At 39.8% G+C, this 18,827-nt stretch overlaps 1 protein-coding gene across 7 annotated transcripts in view; it reads left to right on the top strand.

Annotated features, from left to right (window-relative positions):
* The first annotated feature begins 1,082 nt into the window (after positions 1-1,082).
* DMD (dystrophin) overlaps positions 1,083-18,827 on the top strand; it is a 1,245,415-nt gene continuing 1,227,670 nt past the window's right edge. For 4 of the 7 annotated variants that reach the window (XM_082770266.1, XM_082770264.1, XM_082770258.1 and 1 more), the window contains exon 1: positions 1,083-1,277. In XM_082770266.1, the coding sequence (XP_082626392.1) occupies positions 1,187-1,277 (91 nt within the window). In that variant the 5' untranslated portion in view covers positions 1,083-1,186. The remainder of the gene's footprint in view (positions 1,278-18,827) is intronic. The other 3 variants (XM_082770267.1, XM_082770259.1, XM_082770261.1) reach the window with 1 other exon arrangement.

Below are 18,827 nucleotides of genomic sequence, written 5' to 3'. Positions count from 1 at the left end.
TCCTACAACTGCTCTTTTCACTGTGCCTGACCTGGTTTTCTTACCTAGTTTTATTCTGTTTTATTCTATTTAACTGTTATTTATAGGCAAGTAAATTTCTTCTGATATACTACTGTGTACTTGAAGAGATTCAAGTCCTTTATTTATGCAAAGTAAAGTGAAAACATACTTCTTTTCTACAGATTATCCTTAATTTCCTGTCCTTCAGTATCTGCTTATGGATTGTCTATGAATTGGCGTTAAAGCTGATCAGCTTTTTGTATTGAATACACCACATTGTTGTCTTACAAACTAGCAAACATGAATAGGGGATTATGCATCTTAGTGTCCATATTTCAATGCACAGCTAAGAGCTCAGTTTCAATAGGGAGAGTGGGCACTTTACTTCACCACGTCTACCTCCTGGGCTTGGCATTTTCCCCTGTGGGGCGATGCCAGCTTTTGGGGGTCTCGTCCTGTAAGGGAAACTGGGCATGAAAAGCATAGTCAGAATGCCAGTGTGGAAAGAAAACTGATGGAAAAGAATGGGATGGAGGGGGGCTGGAGGCTGTCAGCCTAGCTGACATTTCACGGTAGGGTGTGAGGAGCTGAGGCCATCAGTCAGCATTTTGGCCCTTGACTGGGACAACAGGAGACTAAGCCTCCCCTTTTTTGTATCAAACACCTGGGGAAACGTTTCTTCTGTGTCCTCTCACTGAAGCAGGCCTGAGGAGCCCGCGGATGTCACCAGACTACGGCTGAAGGACCCTCGGGTCCCTGATTCGCCGGGCCACCAGGTCTGCGGGGGTGGGGTGGGGTGGGGAGAAAACCCCGAGAAAATCCCGATCCCCTTCCCACCTTCGTCGCCGGACCAGCGCCTCGGGGGACTCCCCACAGTGGGGCTGCGGGCAATTTGCGCACAGCTGCGCTACCCCAGAGGCCGAGAGAGCAGGCGGGGGCCGCCCGCTCGCTCCTGCCCCACGGCGCCTCCGGGGCCCCATTAGCTCGCTAATTGCTCCTCGCGCATCGATCGGGCGGGGGCGGGGGGCGCAGCCGCCGCCGCCCCGGCTCTATTTCAGGGCGGGCGGCGCCGCCGCGCACCTGTCCCGTCCAGTCCCGTCCCGTCCCGTCCCTGCCGCCCACCGCCCCGAGCCCCGCGGCGTTCCCCCGTCTGCCTCCTTCCCTCCCTTCCTGCCCAGCTCCACACATGGCTGACGCGGGGCTCCCTGGAGCCGCTGCCGCCGCCGGGGGGGACCCTGCAGCCGACGAGTTCCGAGACATCATCCGCAGCCGCTCTGGTAGGCGCCCGTGCCCTTACATCCCTTCCCGTCTCCTCCCGGTGGGGGTCGGGGGTCTGTGCCGCGGGGGAGTCGGTCAGATTTCATTTATTTTTTTAGTGTTTTCCTTCTTACGACGTCTTTAATTAGTTCAACTTTTACTGAGCGCAGAAGGAGCTCGCCCGCCGACGAGCGGTTCTCACTGCGGCCGGAGCGATGCTTGCGGCCTCCCGCTGTCCGAGGAGGGTCCCCCCCCGGCCGGGCAGTGGGACTGTCGCTAAACCCGCGATCGGCGGCAGCTGTGAGGTTCCCCCTCCCCCCAGAAGAGTAAGATAGAGTTTCAGGTGCCTGGGCTCTTTTTGCTTAGCACTGGAAAGAAACCAAATCCGTGGTAGTAAAGGTATTTATAGACCATTCAGCTCGTTTGCAGCACAAGTGTATGGGGAGCTACAAATTAAAGTAACTCCTTTTGAAGCTCTATGTGCTTGCCCAATAAGGGAGCATTAAAATTACGGTGGCCTCCCGTGCTTGAATAACTTTTGAAACAGGCCAGTTCTTTAAGTTGTGTTAAGAAACAGCAGTAACAATGAAATACCCGTCATGTTTAACAGGATAACTAGAGCTGCTATGAGAATTCAAGCTCTAAAAGTGTTTGGGTGGTGGGAAGCATCTCCAAGGAAGTGCGTTGCCCTGGTAGGGGTTGGGTGGCTGCTCTGGTTTTGTTTTTTTCCTCAAGTCCTGCTTCTGCCTGCCAGTCTGTGTCTTTTTGTCTATATTCCTGTAGCATGAGGAGAATGTGAAAGGGAAAAAGTGGTGAGCTGTCTCAGTAGTCATTCCTGGTGAAGCTGGGTGTGTTGACCTTTACAGCGGTGCATGATCCCAGTTCCATACTTAGCTCATCCTATAGCTCAGGGGATATGGAATGCAAGACGAGTACGGCACAAAGCAATGCCCCCTTAATTTAAAAGGTTGACCTGTTAGCATACAACTGTTACTGGTTGGAGATGGGAAAACTTGAAGGATTACAAAATGTTTCAGGTCTGTGTAGTTAATAACTACATCACTGTTAGATGATTATGACTGTATGAGTTAGCAGCACTTTCTCCCACCTTTTTATTTCCCCTATAGTTAGCAACTATTTTCAACATCATTTGCTTTCCCAGTTTAAAAATTTGTAATTGACAGCAGACAACCTCTGAAAAATGTATTTTTACTTATGTTTACAAATTAGTTCTTATATTCTGTTTTGCTCTGAAAGTTTGTTTCCAAATAGACTTTGTTGGCAATGTGCTAGTTGTGTGTTGAAATAAATGTAAGATCTCAAATGACTCTAAAATATTTCTCCAGTTTTCTGCTATGGAGTAATATTAGAATTTAGACACTCTCAGCAGAGAGAGAGCGCAAACACTTGTGTTTCTTAACTGGACACAATTCCCATGTCTATTCTGGATGATGAATCAGAAATAAGATCAATTCAAGGATCATAGAATTATCCCAGATGTTTATAAGCCCGAAGAGATGAGAACTCAATTTCCATGGCGATTTTCATTTTAAATGTATATATGCTTTTTTTTTTTCACCCCAAGCTTTTTTCCTCCCAGTGATTGCTTATTTGTTATCTTTCATTGTTATCATCTAATTTTGAAATACACTACTTAAAATATGGCTACACATCTGGGGACAAATAGTAATCATAAATCAGTGTAGGCTTTTGCAGAAGAAAGCTGAGAAGAGCTTGAGTTTGTAAGCCTGAGGATAGGCTCATTTTATGTTAGGGCTTTCTTTAACCTGTTATCTGGGTAAGGCATTTGTGCAGTTGTCATGCTCCACTTGTTTAGACATGCATTCACCTTAAACAGTTTTGAATTGGAAGTTGTAAGAGGGCTTTTTGTGAGTGAAATGCTGGCACAGACTCTTTAACCAGATAGTAATGGTAAGGATGCTAAACCGTTCTCAGGTGGCCCTTCAGAGGCTCATAGAAAGGATTTTGTGATCCATCAGGGAAGCTCTCAGTGATTGGAAATGAAGCTAGCACAGAAAGTCCTTGGAGAGTTAGGGCACTGGATACTGAAGTAGTTTTAAGAGTTTGTATCCCACTTGTTTTTCATTCTGTTTATATTAATTTCATGCTTCAGGGGTCTGCTGCTTTCTAAAATGGTGTGGAGGAATCTTTTGCCCTCCTGAATATAAAACAAGGCCTCTGGTAGGTGCAGGGTTTGCCTTTTCATTGAGCTAGAGGAAAAGATAGAGCAAAAAATTTTGATGCACTAGCCATAATGAAATCTCTAACATTCCTATTCTTTGAGGTCTTATTCAAAAGCTTAGAGCCACCAGTGTTTTTAATATGGCCTGATGCAGATAGCATTAATCTGGGCATCCTGCTGTCAATTCTGGGTAAAATAATTGAAAAAAAATATATATATATATGAGGACTTGCTTCATGTAAAGAAACAGTAAAAATGTTAAAATCCATCATTGTTAGCAAAATTTAATGGAAAGCAGGCTCTGTCAAATATTTATTCTGTTAAATTTTCTGGATTAAAGAATTTATCTCAGTATACTGAGACAAAAAAATATCACTAGCAATAAAATGCCTAGTAAATTGTTTAAAACCCACAAAACTGTTGTACTACAAAAGTTGCCATCGGGGAGTTGTAATGGAATTGGGTTATCCCTGTTGTATCTCTCTGCAGGGATAATCACTAGTTCCAACACTAACATATCATTTTTCACTTACGCTCACACAGGATGGTTTGGGCTGCCTGGGTGTTCAGAGAAGATTCATGCAAATATAAAGTGTAGGAATGAGGAGTGCACGCTGTCCTTTTGGAGTGGGTGATGGCATTGGAAAAAAAATCAGTGGTCATTGTGGGTTCAGCATGTGCTTGTAATGTACAGACATGATATAGGTGTAGGAAATTTATTTTTAACTTGTGTACATGGCATGGCTGACTAATACCAGAAATTCTGACGTTTCCATAGAAGGCTATTCAAAAAAGAATGTGGAGAAGATCCACAAAAACTGAGAAGTAAGGAAAATGTCTGTGGAACTCAACTGGTAGTTCTTTTACTTTTTTTTTTTTTTTTTTTTTTGCAAGCTGGGGAAGTGACTTTATTTCTTTGAATGGCTATGTTCTTGGGAAGAAAATCATGAAGGCCTAGCAAGAAAAGGTGTAGCAAGGATGAAAGACTAAAAGCTAACAAATTCAAAGCATGCAGGATCGTGAGCAGTCAAGGTGATTAACATCTGGGTCTAGATCTTCCATCTCTAGAGGTATTCAGCCCAGCAGTTCATACTTATTTCCAAGTTAAGTTTTATCCAAGTACAAGTTACGGGGCTCCATACTTAAGAGCCTGTCATAAATCATCAGTCCAGCCATCTGTCTTATGGTCCCTTCTGGCCATAACTGTATTCACTTGTGAATGTTCTGTTAATAAAAGGACATTTTATATAGAGCTTTTAGCTTAATGCTTGCTGCAGAATGGGGCTGTCCCCAGACCTGACTGACCACCCTGCTCCTTACTGGTGTGAGGCTGTTGTTGAGTCCTTCCTTTGTCCTGTATGCATGTGTTTGCAATGCTTAAGATACAGCTACTAAGAAACATAACCCATCTGGGTCTCAAAATGAGCAGACTGAGATGTTAAGTTAGTATTAGAAAGAAGACAGTGAAGTGCAAGCACAAACATGTAACAAGTTGCATTTGTTTTCCAAATGTTTATTAAGTGAGATGGTCAAAGTGTGGATCTCTGATATATCATAATTGATGTCATGAGTATTGAACACATGAACACCATGCTGGCTGTTGCACCAGGAAGTTGCAGAGAATAAAACCTATCTTTGATTTAATTTCTCAGAAGAATCTATTTTTCCATTGCCTTAGAATTTTTCCTGGCTTCCCGTCAAGTACCATGATCATGTTTAGAATGTATTTAAAGGCTCATTACATGAAAAGTGCATTTGGAAGAATTGTTTAAAAAAATAATGTAAACATAATTCAGAGCAGAGCATTTTTTTCTGTAATAAAAACATACATGCAGTAAATACTTCCTAAATCTTCATTAAATTGAGATTTCATTATTACTGTTGCAGAGCTTAGGAACTGTAGTCATGATTAGCAACAGAAATCCCTCTAATTTCTTCACTGTTTCATACAAAGTTTATAGAAAAAGGGCTTAGGACCTCATTTGTTCTTAAATTCTATGAAAAAAATAGGTGGATGTGGAGCAAGCTGCTGTTATGGCATGGTGACTTTGCTTAGAGGAATGATTTGGCATGATTCAGGGCTTGTGAGTAAAGACATGATCCTTACTAGTCTTGCATTCCCAGTGTTAAGATGCTGTGACCTGAGATTTTGACTGGAAGACAACTGGTTGTGATACACAGGAAAAACAATTGTGGAACAGGAATTAGCACTAAGCAGTGTTCAACAAGTATGTATTCTGGACATTTGGTTTTCTGTTGTACTTTAATGCCATAAAAAGGTATATGTGCAATGTAGAGAAGTTACAGGTAGTTACATATGGTTGTTCTTTCTCCCTGTGCTCCCCCCAGCTTTATCAGTGTGGGAACTCCAGGTGACTCAAGCTTTGTGTACCTGTCCCAGATAGGATAGCCTGAGTGCATGCTTCTCCCCTTCTTCTGCCAGCACTTGGAGACCTCCTCTCGTGGGTACAGGGCTGCACTCAGCTTGCTTGGCTGCAAAGCATGTTTAGCTCTAGAGGACAATGCCTGTTGAACATTAGTGGTATGTCTGGTGAAAATCAAATGAATCAACAAATGGTTCTGTTCTACAGAGCATATCTGCTGTATTTGAGGCTTCCCCTGAAGAGGGAAGCCTCGTGTGCCCTCACAGTGCTGCGATGTGAGCGTGCCAGAGGGCTGGGACAGAGTGTTCACTGTGCCTGGGTGTGCATACCACTTGCTGCGTGAGGGTGTTGAAAGGGCACTTAAGGAATTCTTCTGGGCAGGAATTTTAAGCAATCTCTCATCTGAATCTGTTTAAGATTTTGTGGTGTGCTTGCATGGCATTGCTGCCCCAGCTGCAAGGAGCTGGATCCCCTTCCAAAAATACAAGGAATATCTTTGCGGCTGCTGAGGGTGGGGATTTGGTTCTGATGATTCACAGCTAGTGCTCAGCAGGGAAGGGAGACTTGTACGTGCTATCTCTATTCCTGAACGTGCAGTGTGTGGGAAGAACTGTGGATCTTGTCCAACATGGCTCTAGGGGCTGAGCCAAGCTACCCTATGAGGCAAGCTATGAGATCCATGGTTATAAAGCTTGTGTGTCTATTAAAATGAATATTTATTATATATTTTAAAGTCTGGGTTTGGATAGATGTAGTTGCATATTAAAAAAGAAAACTGTGCTGACAACTCTGGATGAAACAAATATGAATATAAACTATTTGCACGCTAGCTCTTGGCCTTTCCTGTTCAGCCATATTTCTATGGGACACTTACGGCATGCACAGCAACTATAGAACAAAAGCTGATAGTGATGAAGTAGCAATATCCTTGTGCTCTTGATTATCCCACTTCTTGTGTCAAGGCAGGATGTTGCTGGGTCTTGCAAACACAGTGGAGTGCTGATTATAATCTGAATTCTAAGGTCTTACAACTTGAGCCTTCTGGTAATGTTTACCATCTCAAGCTGTAAAGGTGTCTTTTAAGGTGTTGTAGGTCATTTTTAACTCTCTGGTTAAGATGTGTAAAAGATTCTACAGTGAAAACAAAAGGATTTTGCTGAATTCATGACTTCATCCTATGCTGTGTACTATTGCATTCAAATCAAGCCCCCCCCCCTCCCCCCCCCCCCCCCCATAAAACTAGGTTTAAATATTTATGTTTCTCTCTTGGAATTAAGTTCTCAGGCTGGCTTGTTTTTCTTATTTCAGGGTATGTCTGTTATTTCTATTATACTCGACAGGCTTGCTTTCTCTTTATCAGAAGGAGAGTCTGACTATGCACAGTACAAGCTTCTTATCTTGGTACAGAGGATACCTTACTCTGATGGCTGTAAAACTGGCTTTTGGATATTCAAGCAGATTTTTTTCCTATCTATTCAGTGTAAACATTATTCATTTAAAAACCATGGGGTCCTCTATGTTCAGAAGTGCTGTTTGCTTGCAGCTTCTGTCAGTACTGTCATCTCAATCTGAATACAAATGGGGGGGGGCGGGAAATCACTCCTAAAAGCATTACCAAATGTCTCAAAAGTGAATTCCTGTCAGTAGTAGTCTCTTTAGAAAGAGAAATGCTTACTCTTGAGCAACTGTAAAAGGTCATCTAGACATCAATTTAGATTCATATATTTTACATTTTGCTCTTTAAATATCTGTATTTTTTGTGAATTGCTTGCCTTCTGTATACTGTTGTCTTGGCAACAATATTTGTGTACTCTAAGAAGTTCTGAGATTTCAAATGTAAATTGAAGGAAACACTATAGCCAGGTTTCTTAAACTAGATTTAGAAACAGTGCATTCATTAAGGGGTAACATTATGGTTTTGTTCTTGCCAAAGGAGCAGTGTATCTAACAGCTGATTGTGTCCTGTGAATAAGTACCCACATCTTGTGATTAACCTTATGTCCTGCTGGACATCAAAGGTAATGTAATTATTTTCATTAAAGGAGTCTTCTGTAATTTGGATTCCAAGTTAAGAGAACTCAGTTCAACAGTTCTCCAGTGTCTCTGCCTTTTTAAGGTAGGAATCATCATTGACTTGAATCAAGCGATGACTTGTTGGTGGGGGGACTGGTATTAAATTTGAAGTATGAATACCATTTCCTTGTGAAAGCAAACCTATTTCCTACCATGTGCCAATGTTTTGCTGTATCCATTGTTGAATTTGTGATTTCTTTTTTTTTTTAAAAAAAAACCCTTCCTCGTATTTCTAGAGCTTGATGAGCAATCTATTGTTTTGTGTACTCTAGCAAAAGTATTGTACTGAATTTCAAGGTTAGTTTTCCACTGTCCTTATTATCCTGTATGATTGATATGAAGAACATGATGTGATTGAGTTATGCTGCAGCATGCAATCAGATACCGTAAATAGTATTATCTACATAAAGTCTTGGAAGTGGTTGCTGGGCTGCTTCTAAAGTGCACTTTGGCTTGTATGTGGAAGTTGCAGTTTAGAATGTCATTTTAAAATATTGCTCTGTTTACTAGGCAAATAATACACTGGTTAAGTAACTTATTTTCTTGTTTAGAAGGATGATTCAATTGTAAGGAAATGTACATTAAGTACTACAAGTTTTTGTTCATAGCTTGTAAAAGCTGTTTATACCTGTTGCTCAGTATGTGGTGCTTGGCAAACAGTCCAACTATCCAAAGAGCACACTGGCAAACATTCAAGACTGTAGTGTTGCAGTTCTCACTTCTACTTTGTAGGTAGAGAAAAAGGGGGAAAAAAAAAAGTAAAACAGCCAGTCTTAAACCTAGTGTTGTACCTGATTTTAAGATAGCAGTGGGGAAACAGCTATGACGAATGCCAGCTAGTGAAAAGCTCTAGATTTGCTGTAGCTCCATTTCAGCTTGCTGAAAAGACTGGCACTATTTTATTCAAAAGGCAAAACATCTTAACAATCTCTTCTTATTAGAGGCAGTGTATTAACAAATCAAACTGTTAGCTGGTACTTCATGGTTTTGACAATAACTTTTTGTTAGATGGAGTCTGCCCTTCTCATTCTAAAATACTTAGATAAACTTGGTATTTTGATATTTGGACTTCATCAGTCTGGCTACAATGGATTAATATGTTTGAGCTTCAAGCCATCAGATCAGTAGGAGCAGGCAAGCATAATGAAGTTATCTAAAATTTATACTCAATAGATTCTTTTTGTCTTGATGGTCCATATCTGCTGAGAACCATCTTCGTGAAGTGTTTTCAGACTTGCAGGCCACACTTCAAACTGTGAAGAGTAAATACCTGTGACCAAAATTGATTTCTTCAGTCCCAAGCGCACTATATAACTCGAGACATCTTTGTTTTAGACTGTCTAACATCACAGTAAGCATGGTAAGGTTGGAAACTGAAAAAAATGAAGTCTTCTATCTTTTATTTTTTGTTGACCTCCTCACACTCCAATAACTAAGCTAATTCAGTTTGGCTTTGTGGGATCTTTCTCCTCAAGTGTAATATTTTGCTGAATGCTAAGGGGGGAATAGCCAAGGATTGGAAAAGTGCTTTTCAAAATATTAAGTTCCTCAGCTGAACACTAGCTTCACACTCAGAAGGATCTCAGTGCTAATGCTGGACTTGACCTAGTCTGAAATGGTGTACTGTGAAACTGCAGAGGGATTTGCTGCTGCTTTGGGATCCTTTGCTCATGCTTTCCTGCATCCAACACAGAGGTGAAGAGCAATTCTGTGTATGGAGAAACTTTCTGGTCTGCTTACCAATTCATATTGGATTTGTTGAATGTATGTTGGTGCAGTCATATCTCTTGTTTGATGGTCTCAGTAACAGTGGCCATAATGCAGGGCAATAATGCTCTGGTCCCTGGAGTAACTGCTGAGTTCTCTGTTGGTTTTCAGTAGCTGTAGAGGTAGTGAGTAGTGCAGAGCAGAATTACAGGTGGAGGCCCAGCACTAATGCACTGAAACATGCTGTTAAGCATCTGCATGCTGGCTTCCTCAGAGCTGTGCAATGTGGATCCTCAGAGCTGTGCAATGTGGACATAACCAGATACTGCTTCTGCTGAGGCAGGCTCCTTCCCCTCCTAGGTGCCAAAAGTAATTACCTCTAACAAGCCAAGTTCTCCAATTAAAGGAAACACCAGGTACTAATTGGGTTCTAATGTCCTAGAGTAAAAGTTGCTTAACTTCCTCCATGCCCCCTAGCTCTTGGAAAAACCTTTCCAGGATTCCTTTGAATATAAACAGATGGGGAAATGTGATGGCCCTTAGGCAGTCTTCTCCCTTCCTGCTGAGCAGTCCCAGGTGATCATCTCTAGAATTGCACTCCTCTGGGTTTCTAACAAGTGTTCTGTTATTTGGAGAAATGAGTCACCAGAAGGAGTGGTGCTAATTTACATAGCAATGTGGAAAACTAATTTGTCCTTCTGGTTGCCATTTGCCTGATGGTTAAACAGAGGCATAGATGCTACTAATGCATTCTAGTAAGACTGAAAAGTCAGTTAAATCCCATACACTTGAGCTGTAGTTCCCTTCTCATCAAGATTTCCTTCATGGTTAATGTGCCTTCCTCCAGATAATAAATTAGCAACTGAGAATGGAATATCAATGTCAATCCCATTCTTTAAACTCTTAATATAATCTCCCTCAGGATATTTCAGAGGAAAATCAGCTACAGTAGATCCCCCTTAGAAACTGCCTCTAAAATAATCCCTTGCCTGACTCATTTAGACTTATGTAAAATATTCTGCAGGAAAGTTCTTAGTGATGTGATATGTCAGGATTCCAGTCATCTTTCATGGGAAGGAATAGAAGGTACAGTGTATAGACACATGACTTCTGCAGTCAAACAACATTCATATTCAAAACATAAGCACTCAGCCAAAAGAGTTTAAAGCTTCTATGAATCTATAATAATTCTTAAAGTTCCAGTGCTGAAGTCTTGTAAAAGCACTGTTTTTGTGTATTGGCTTTTAAAAGTATTTTGGCTTAATTGATATGAACAGTGTATTTCATCTCTTGTAGCTGTCGTAATTTAAAAAATACTTCTGAATTTAAAGACTATTAACTCTGTGAAATTCTTCATAGCATTGGCTATAGTAATAAGAAAGGGATGTCTTTGTGGTATGAATCTGTATGAACACTGAAATCTCAACTTTCTTATGAAAGATGAGCCTAATTTTCCTTCTTCCAAGATGTTATACCTTCTAGAATCCTAAATAGGTAAGACTATACTTGAAATAACAGGGAAATGGTATTTAAAATTCATGCTTTGTCTTTCATGAGTAATGCTTTCACAGCTGGCCAAAAGGACTCTTCATTCTACATGAAATTGGAACAATTCTTAACAAATGTTCTCTTTTACTTAAAAATAAAATAAAATGTAGCTCACCATGATTTGCAAGCCACACATCAGGGAGCCCAGCCTCAACAAAGCTTGGGATTACTTGCTAGTATATCCCATAACAGTCTGATGGTGTATCTTCTCAATATAGGCATGCATGATAGAATATAAAATACTTCAAGATCTTCAGGTTCTCAGTCTAAAAGCCCAGACAGCTGCCTTGATTCCTACACTGCTGGATGGGCAAATTGTTTCCTGGCCACAGAGGTATGACGTTGCAGTTCTGGCTTTGTGGTGTTGATTAACTGCAGTTAAATCTACTTGTTTTGGAGCAAGATGAATCTGTCTGCCACATACTTAAATTGTGGATGACTATTCTCTGATCAGACCCAGCTTTATCTTACATTTGCACAGAGCCTAATCTTCAACAGGGTTTCCTCTAACTTCAGAGGATGCTTCAGCAGGTACACCTGCTTCAAGTGTGGATGTGCCCTGGCCATGTACCTCAGAGCTTGATTTATAGCTCCATCCCATCCTATGGAGCTGAAGGTCTCATCAGACCTTGATGCAATTCACAGAAAACTGGTAACAATGCTTAAAGTGAAGTTGCAACTCATGTACTATCTGTTCTTGAGCAGCTCAAACCGTAGGTTGGACACATAACATGTTAACCTTAGTCACTAGGCCACGTCCCAGGAAGCATGTGATAGCTGTTGGCACTTCTGAAAACAGAATAGCATGTGAATGGTAATGTATTCTAGAACAAAATACATCTGTAGTAGCACCCAAGTGATTGAAAGCAGTGGGTGGCTGGGTATTTTAGTGAGCACGTGGTGGCTTCTAGCTGGGAAGGCTGGTTTGTTTGCCGCAAATGTTCTGCGTGTGGTTCCTTGCCAGAGCACTGTTAATAAAGGAGGGTTGATGCCTTTAAATAGACAAATGTATTCCCTGTATATAACACCATAAATGTGTAGTGGGTAGTGCTATTGTTGGAGTGCTGCATTAGTGAAATGTTCTGCTAAATACAACTCAAACAAGTATATCCTATGTGCTTCTACCTAGTACAAAACATATAGAGTACTAGTTGAGAAACCTGTAGCATGTTAAAATCTAAACTGAGAGTGACTGGATGGGCAGGAATGTGTAATTCTCATGTCTCAGGTATGCATATATGTGTGATATATGCATAGAGGGGTAGGGGAAAGTCTAATTTCAAATTCCTTATTAAATATTTTCATGTAATTCAATTAGGGTGCTGTTGGCAGCAGTTTACAGAACACTTGTCAAAGTAAAGAGCAACTTGGCATATTTTGTTTTCAAAACTTCAAGTGCCAAATTATTTAAATCCAATCAGATCATAAAACTGACACTGGAAGTAAACCTGTAATTTTTTTTGATAAAGAGTTTACTTGTGTAGGAGCTAACTCTATGGGTGTTTCATGCAGGTGTTAGTGTGACTGGAATGAGCATATCCCTATACAGGTTTGTTCTGAGCCAGAAATTCAGTGTGTATGCAGCTTGTTTAATGAAGTGATGAACAAAACACATAAACCTGAATATATTTAAAGGCAACAAAACCTGTGAATTATCTAGGCACAAGTATGTGTGGGATCTGATCTGTTACTCCCCCAGCCCTGATGACAGGTTTATCTACTTATTGTTGTTCATAAAAACTTAGGGAAACTAAATTTAACAGTTTTTTTTCTCAATGCATATGTCTGTTCAAAAACAGACTAATTCAAGCATGAACCAAGAGACTTAAGAGTCGATTATCCAAAGCAAATGAAAATGCAGGTGTATAAAATGTATCCATTTAAACAACAAGATTCTTTCCTATGTGTAAAAAAAAAAAAGTTCAAATTTATTTTGTCAAGAGTTTTGTATTTGACACTTGTGTTATTTCAATGTTGGGTTTCTATCACAACTCATTAAAGTTTACTGGTTGTTTGTAGAATCCCTCATTCTAAAATACATCATTTATACTTACGTAATGTTTATGGGTTAATTTATAGTGTACACTCATCGTGTACAGTACTTCCTACACACAGTCTTGCTTATGATCCTTGGAGCAGGGTTCCAAGCTCCAGTGTTCTGTGAAAAGAATGCATTTTTACTGACTCCACTGATCAGTGTCTATGTAAGATTTATTTTTCTGAAGGAATAAAATACATTGATTTATGGTTTAATGTAATGCTGTTGTTCAAGTTTGTGTTCCAAAGCAATAAACACAGTAGATTCCTGGTTAAGAGAACTTGATTTTCTTATGTTAGGAGAAAATTAGTACTTTATAATATTTAATACTCATAGCTTTCTTTGATACAAATTCATCTTAATTAGAAGTGATAATCTGGTGTTTTGAAGACTAAAGAGTGTATACTAGTTCAGGCATAATATAATTAATTGATTTTCCTCTAAGGTATTAAAAAAAAAAGAGTAGATTCTTCCTCTAATCAAGGTCACATTTTAACTGTGTTCTTTGGTCCATTAATGCATCTTGAATTCTAGAATATAAATTACCTGATAGAGCAATGGACCATGCTTCTTTGCTTTGTAGAATTCTGAGATGGCTTATAATGTTCTTGAATGCTTTTATAAAAAATATGACCCAGCTATAATGAAATCACAGTTCAAAGGAAAAAATGCAATAGGTAACACTCACAGAGTAACAGTTCAGCTTGTCTTTCTTCTCCATTATCCAACCTTAACAAAGAGGTACCAGTGGAGTTGAAGGAGAGAGTACTGATACAAGATACAAGTTGTCCTGTGTCAATACAGTGTTTGATCAGCACATGTAGAATACTGATTTTTTTCCCTCCTGAGAGTTTTTCAGTTTTGCATGTAATCATAACTTTGTTAATCACAGGAAAAATGGATTTATTTTAAAATTTATCTCCTCACAGAATAGGAGATTGCATTTTAAATGCTTCCTGAATTTAGCCATAATTTATTTGCAAAAAGTGTTGCTACTGTAAAAATACAAAAGGTTGAAAACCATAACTGCAAGAAGGTACCTGAGATGTGTGTGCTTCTGTGGTCTTCCAACCTTCTGGATTCTGCATGCCAGTCAATACAGAAACAAAGACTAGCAAAAAAATCTAGCCATGTACCATTGATACATGCAATGGGGGAAGGAACAGGTCCAAGGCTCTTCAGCATTTTCCCTGTGAACCCGTAAATTTTTGTACTGAGAAGAATACACTGGGACAAAGTGTGTTGGTAACAGTGGTCAAATGGATGTGGAGAGCTACTGTTTGCTTCATAGACTGGTTCTCATCTGATAGTGGGGACCGAGCAAGTTTTGTGGTCTGTTTTCCCTATTTATGAAATGCCAAAAAAAAAAAAAATAGTGTTTGAGGTAGTGTTTTAGGAAAATGTTGAGATGTACTGGTAGGGAAAAACACATCAGAGGTGCATTAAGTTCTACTGCATTTTGTAGTACAGTAAGTAGCTAGCTGGTAGGCTGTAGAGGAAACAAGATGTTCTGAAACATGGAAAAAGTAGTGTAGAAAATGGACTCCTTTCTTTCAGGAAGACAAACCATTATTCTGGTGAGATTTTTTCCTTTTATCACATTTCCTGAGTCCCTGAAATAATTTGGCTATACTGAGTCCCTGTTTTTTTTTTTTTTTTGTGAAGAACAAAAAATCTCAATCTTACACACTAGTAGAGCTGAAAAAGTAGAAATCAACTAGACTTCTGTTATTGTTGTCTCTTGTTTATAAGCAAACATCTGTACTGTGTGTGTGTCTTTAATATTATGGATTGGCAAGGGAAGTTCCACATTAAGTTAAGCCCTGTGCAATTTTTGTAATTTTAGGGGATAAAGTGACATGTTGACTTATGAGTGCAGCCTTTAGAAATACTCTAGAAGATATTAACAGTAGTAACTTCTTTTGGGTGTGGGAAATGGACTGAAAAGAACAATCCCTGTTGAAGAGAAACACAAGTGGTTGTGCAGAAGCCTGTGTCCTGTCTGGTTCTTTGCAGAATCACATGGGATGGACCCTATCCCTCAGGTAATGTCTTCATGATTTTTTACATGGTTGTATGAAGAGATTGAGTGAGAGAGCTGTGGTATATGTTGTTCACAGGAGCAAAAGATATGAAAACCTTCCAAGAGAAGAACAGGAGTGGACTTTATGCAAGTGATCAAAAAAGTTGGAAATAGGTCTCAAAAAATCCAAAGGGTATATCTACTATGTGACATGCAGCATTATGGATTGCTCTTGCGTATGAAAAATACAGAAAATTCTAGTGTCCTGGATCAGACTGCTCAAACCGCTTAAGAAGTGGGGGGGGAGGAATTGTGCACATGGTACTACAGCAATGGATATTAGCCTGAATTGTCCCAGTGTTTGACAGGGGAGTATGGAGTTGTAATTAAATTTATATAAAGTCTGAAGAATGTAAACCACCTTAGTTCAAAGATGTCTGTGTAAATGAATGTTTTATTTGCGGAACCACATCTCCTGCTGTCAAGTTCCACAGCAGATTAGGATACAAATCCTACTTAAATGGTTATGTAACTCATTAGTGGTAGGTGTTATCAGCTCACTGTAGCCTTCTAAGTGTTTAGTATTCAAGACCTGTGTTGTATGGGGAGAAGGTCGCATGGTAAAGGATGTGGATTAGAATTTTGGTCACTTTCCTCTGCTTGTCATCTTATAATTTTGAAGTATGAAATCTCTGTATTAATGCATTGTCTAACTATAGCTACATAAATTCAAAAATGTTGAATACAAAAAAAGCCTGCATAGCATGGAAGATTGGATCCCCATTGCTTCACGAGATGATTCTTCCCGGAAGAAAACTAATACACTTCTGGTAGCAATTCTCCAATGACATTAAAGAAATAAGTTTTGCAGGGTGGAAATATTGTATGGATAATGGTAAATTGAGTTTCTTTATTTTAGAAATAAGCAATGTAGGTTGCATGTAGTCCTCTTTTTGAGGGGTAACTTGTCTTTTTGAGATGACAAAGGGGTGATAGTTTGTGAATGCTGCTTCAGTAATTAACATTCTTAATTTGTTTGACAGTGATTTGCTTAGAGTAAAGCTTTTTAAGGCTTGTTTACTCTTATATCCTTTTGTAGAGATTTGTGGAGTAAATATTAAAATGTCAGCATGCTGTAAATGAGGCTTATAAGCCAATTTCTTAAGAATCTGAGATTCTTGTATCATGAGATGGCTTACACATGCTTATTAAAGCCTTTGTGTTTTAGGGCATGTACTGGATCTTCTGACCCTTTCTACGCTACAGCATTTGAATATATTCCAACTGAACATCAAGACTTGATCTAGTCAACAAGCCCTATCAAGCAACCTTAGAATGGACAAAAATTCCCCCCCACACACCCCCACCCCAATAAAAGTTCTATTCCAGGTTGTTAAAATTGATCTTCAGCTTCTCATGTACTTGCTGATAGAAGCTGTTAAACTCTGATGGAAGTTGTTAAAGTCATATCCCAACACTTCAGGTTAAGTTCTGCTCCTACATCCATGAGACAGGGATACGTCATGACTCTATCTTGGTAAGGAAAGGAGATTTGCTCAGTCTTGCATAGTCTTATTTTTGTTGTTGTCTGTTTTAACTAGGTCTTCATTCACATCACTTTGTACCATAAATTGAAACCTAGTGAGCTAGTTGTACTAAACCCGTATAGTTTTGGTTGTGATGAAGTGCAATTCAGATTGTAACTCATGGCCAGTTATAGTCTTTGTTTGGAGCTAGCATAGGCTTAAGGACTGTGGTGGTTTTACTGTGCTGGGTAGCTAAACCCCACAACCGCTCTCTCACTCCCCCTCCTTTAGATGAGGAGGGGGAGAAGTAAAGCAAAAAACAACTCACGGGTTGAGATAAGGATCATTTAATTAAAGGGAAATAATTATAATAATTAAATAAAGACTACCATGAACTAAACAATTTAAGGGGAAATAAAAGGGAAAGGGGAAAAAGGGAGGGGAAAAAGGGAAAAATAAAAAGAAGGGAGGAAAACAAACAAAATAAATGAAAGCTATATGGAAGTGCAGAGGAAAGAAATTACTCTCTACTTCCCACAAATGAGGGATGATTGACCATGTCCTTGAAGCAAGGCCTCAACACACGCAGCCGGTGTTCGGGAGGAGGACCCACGTTTTCCCAACGAGAGCCCACCCCTCCCCTCTTCTTCCTGTTTCCACCTTTTATTGCTGAGTGTGACACCACATGGTATGGAATATCCCTTTGATTGGTTTAGGTCAGCTGCCCTAGTGATGTTTCTCTCCTCACTTTTTTGCCCACCCCCTAGGAGGGTTAGAGAAAGGCCCAATGCTGTGCCACTGCTGCTCAGCAGTAGACACAACACTGGTGTGATAACACTGTTGTTCCAGCTACAAGTACAGAGTACGGCACTGAATGGGCTGCTGCTGGGAAAGTTAACATTCCAGCCAGACCCAGTACAAGGAGTATTAGTGTAGGAAGGAGAAATTCCCAAATTCAGATTTGTTTTAGTTTTTGATTCTTTTTAGCTGTGATCCACTGATCTGCATTGCCTTAAAGATGTATGCTCTGGCATAGCAGTCTAAGTAGTTTAACTTTTAATAGCTCTTGCTGGAAGAGGTTTAGAAAAAGGTATGGAAAAACCTATTTGTCTTCAGAAAGATTTCTTTTAAGTGCTCTTCCATAACAAGTTGCTTAAATATTTAATGCAGTGTAAACAAACAGGTTCTTTTACAAGGAATACCTTCATTAAATATCTATTCAAAGGAGATGCATATATTTTCTAACATGATGGCAGGATTGGAAGGTGCTTATCTAAGGAACAGGAGATGTATTGTATAATACGATTGGCAAATAGATATGTAAGCTTCTAGTTTTCAAATTCTTTCGGAAGAACTAATGGGATTGTAGACCTTATAAGCTTTGTAGCTGAGTATTTCAAAATCTTCACACTAAATGGAGCAAATGTAAGTTAATGTACATAAGAATATATTTTCATCATGGCTCTCAATCTTACATGTGTATGTGTGCAATTGAATCTCTCATGAGGAATGTAACTTAAACTGAAATTCTCTAGGCTATAAATTTTGGTAAGTGGCTATTTTCTCAAGTTCTATGTCCTGTACGTCTTACTTTCTGTAAACGTGCTTTTTCAAATGTTCCTTTCCCTGAACAACCTCTCTGACTTGTAGGAGACAACAAGGGATTCCTTTTAGTTCCTCATCTGTCTCCAAGTTCTTCTCACAAATGCTTGTCCATAATCTGCTTGCTCCCCCTTTTCTTTAATGCTACCTGTAGTGCACTTCATATGTGGAAGCTTGTTCCCATGCTGCTTGCCCTGAGTGGTGATGCTTGTTCTCAGACTTGTTTGACTGCTAGGTTACATAATTTTGGTTTAAGATGCATGGTCACAAGAATCCATGAGACTTGTGACCACAGCTACAGGGTTATATCTCTGTTTCCAGCTTTTTCACATAGCCAGTACTGAATCTGGAAAGTAGGTGAACAGGAGAAGGGTTGAAAATACTGCTAAAGGGAAATACTATACTGTGGAAGCCCCAGAAGCTGCTTCTGTCCAATCTTAATTCAGATTACTTTGGGAATGATCCT

The sequence above is a fragment of the Aythya marila genome (assembly GCF_965140915.1).
Source record: "Aythya marila genome assembly, chromosome: 1".
NCBI classification, from domain to species: Eukaryota; Metazoa; Chordata; class Aves; order Anseriformes; family Anatidae; genus Aythya; species Aythya marila.
Note: the sequence above shows the minus strand (reverse complement) of the source record. Positions and strands in the feature narration are given on the sequence as shown.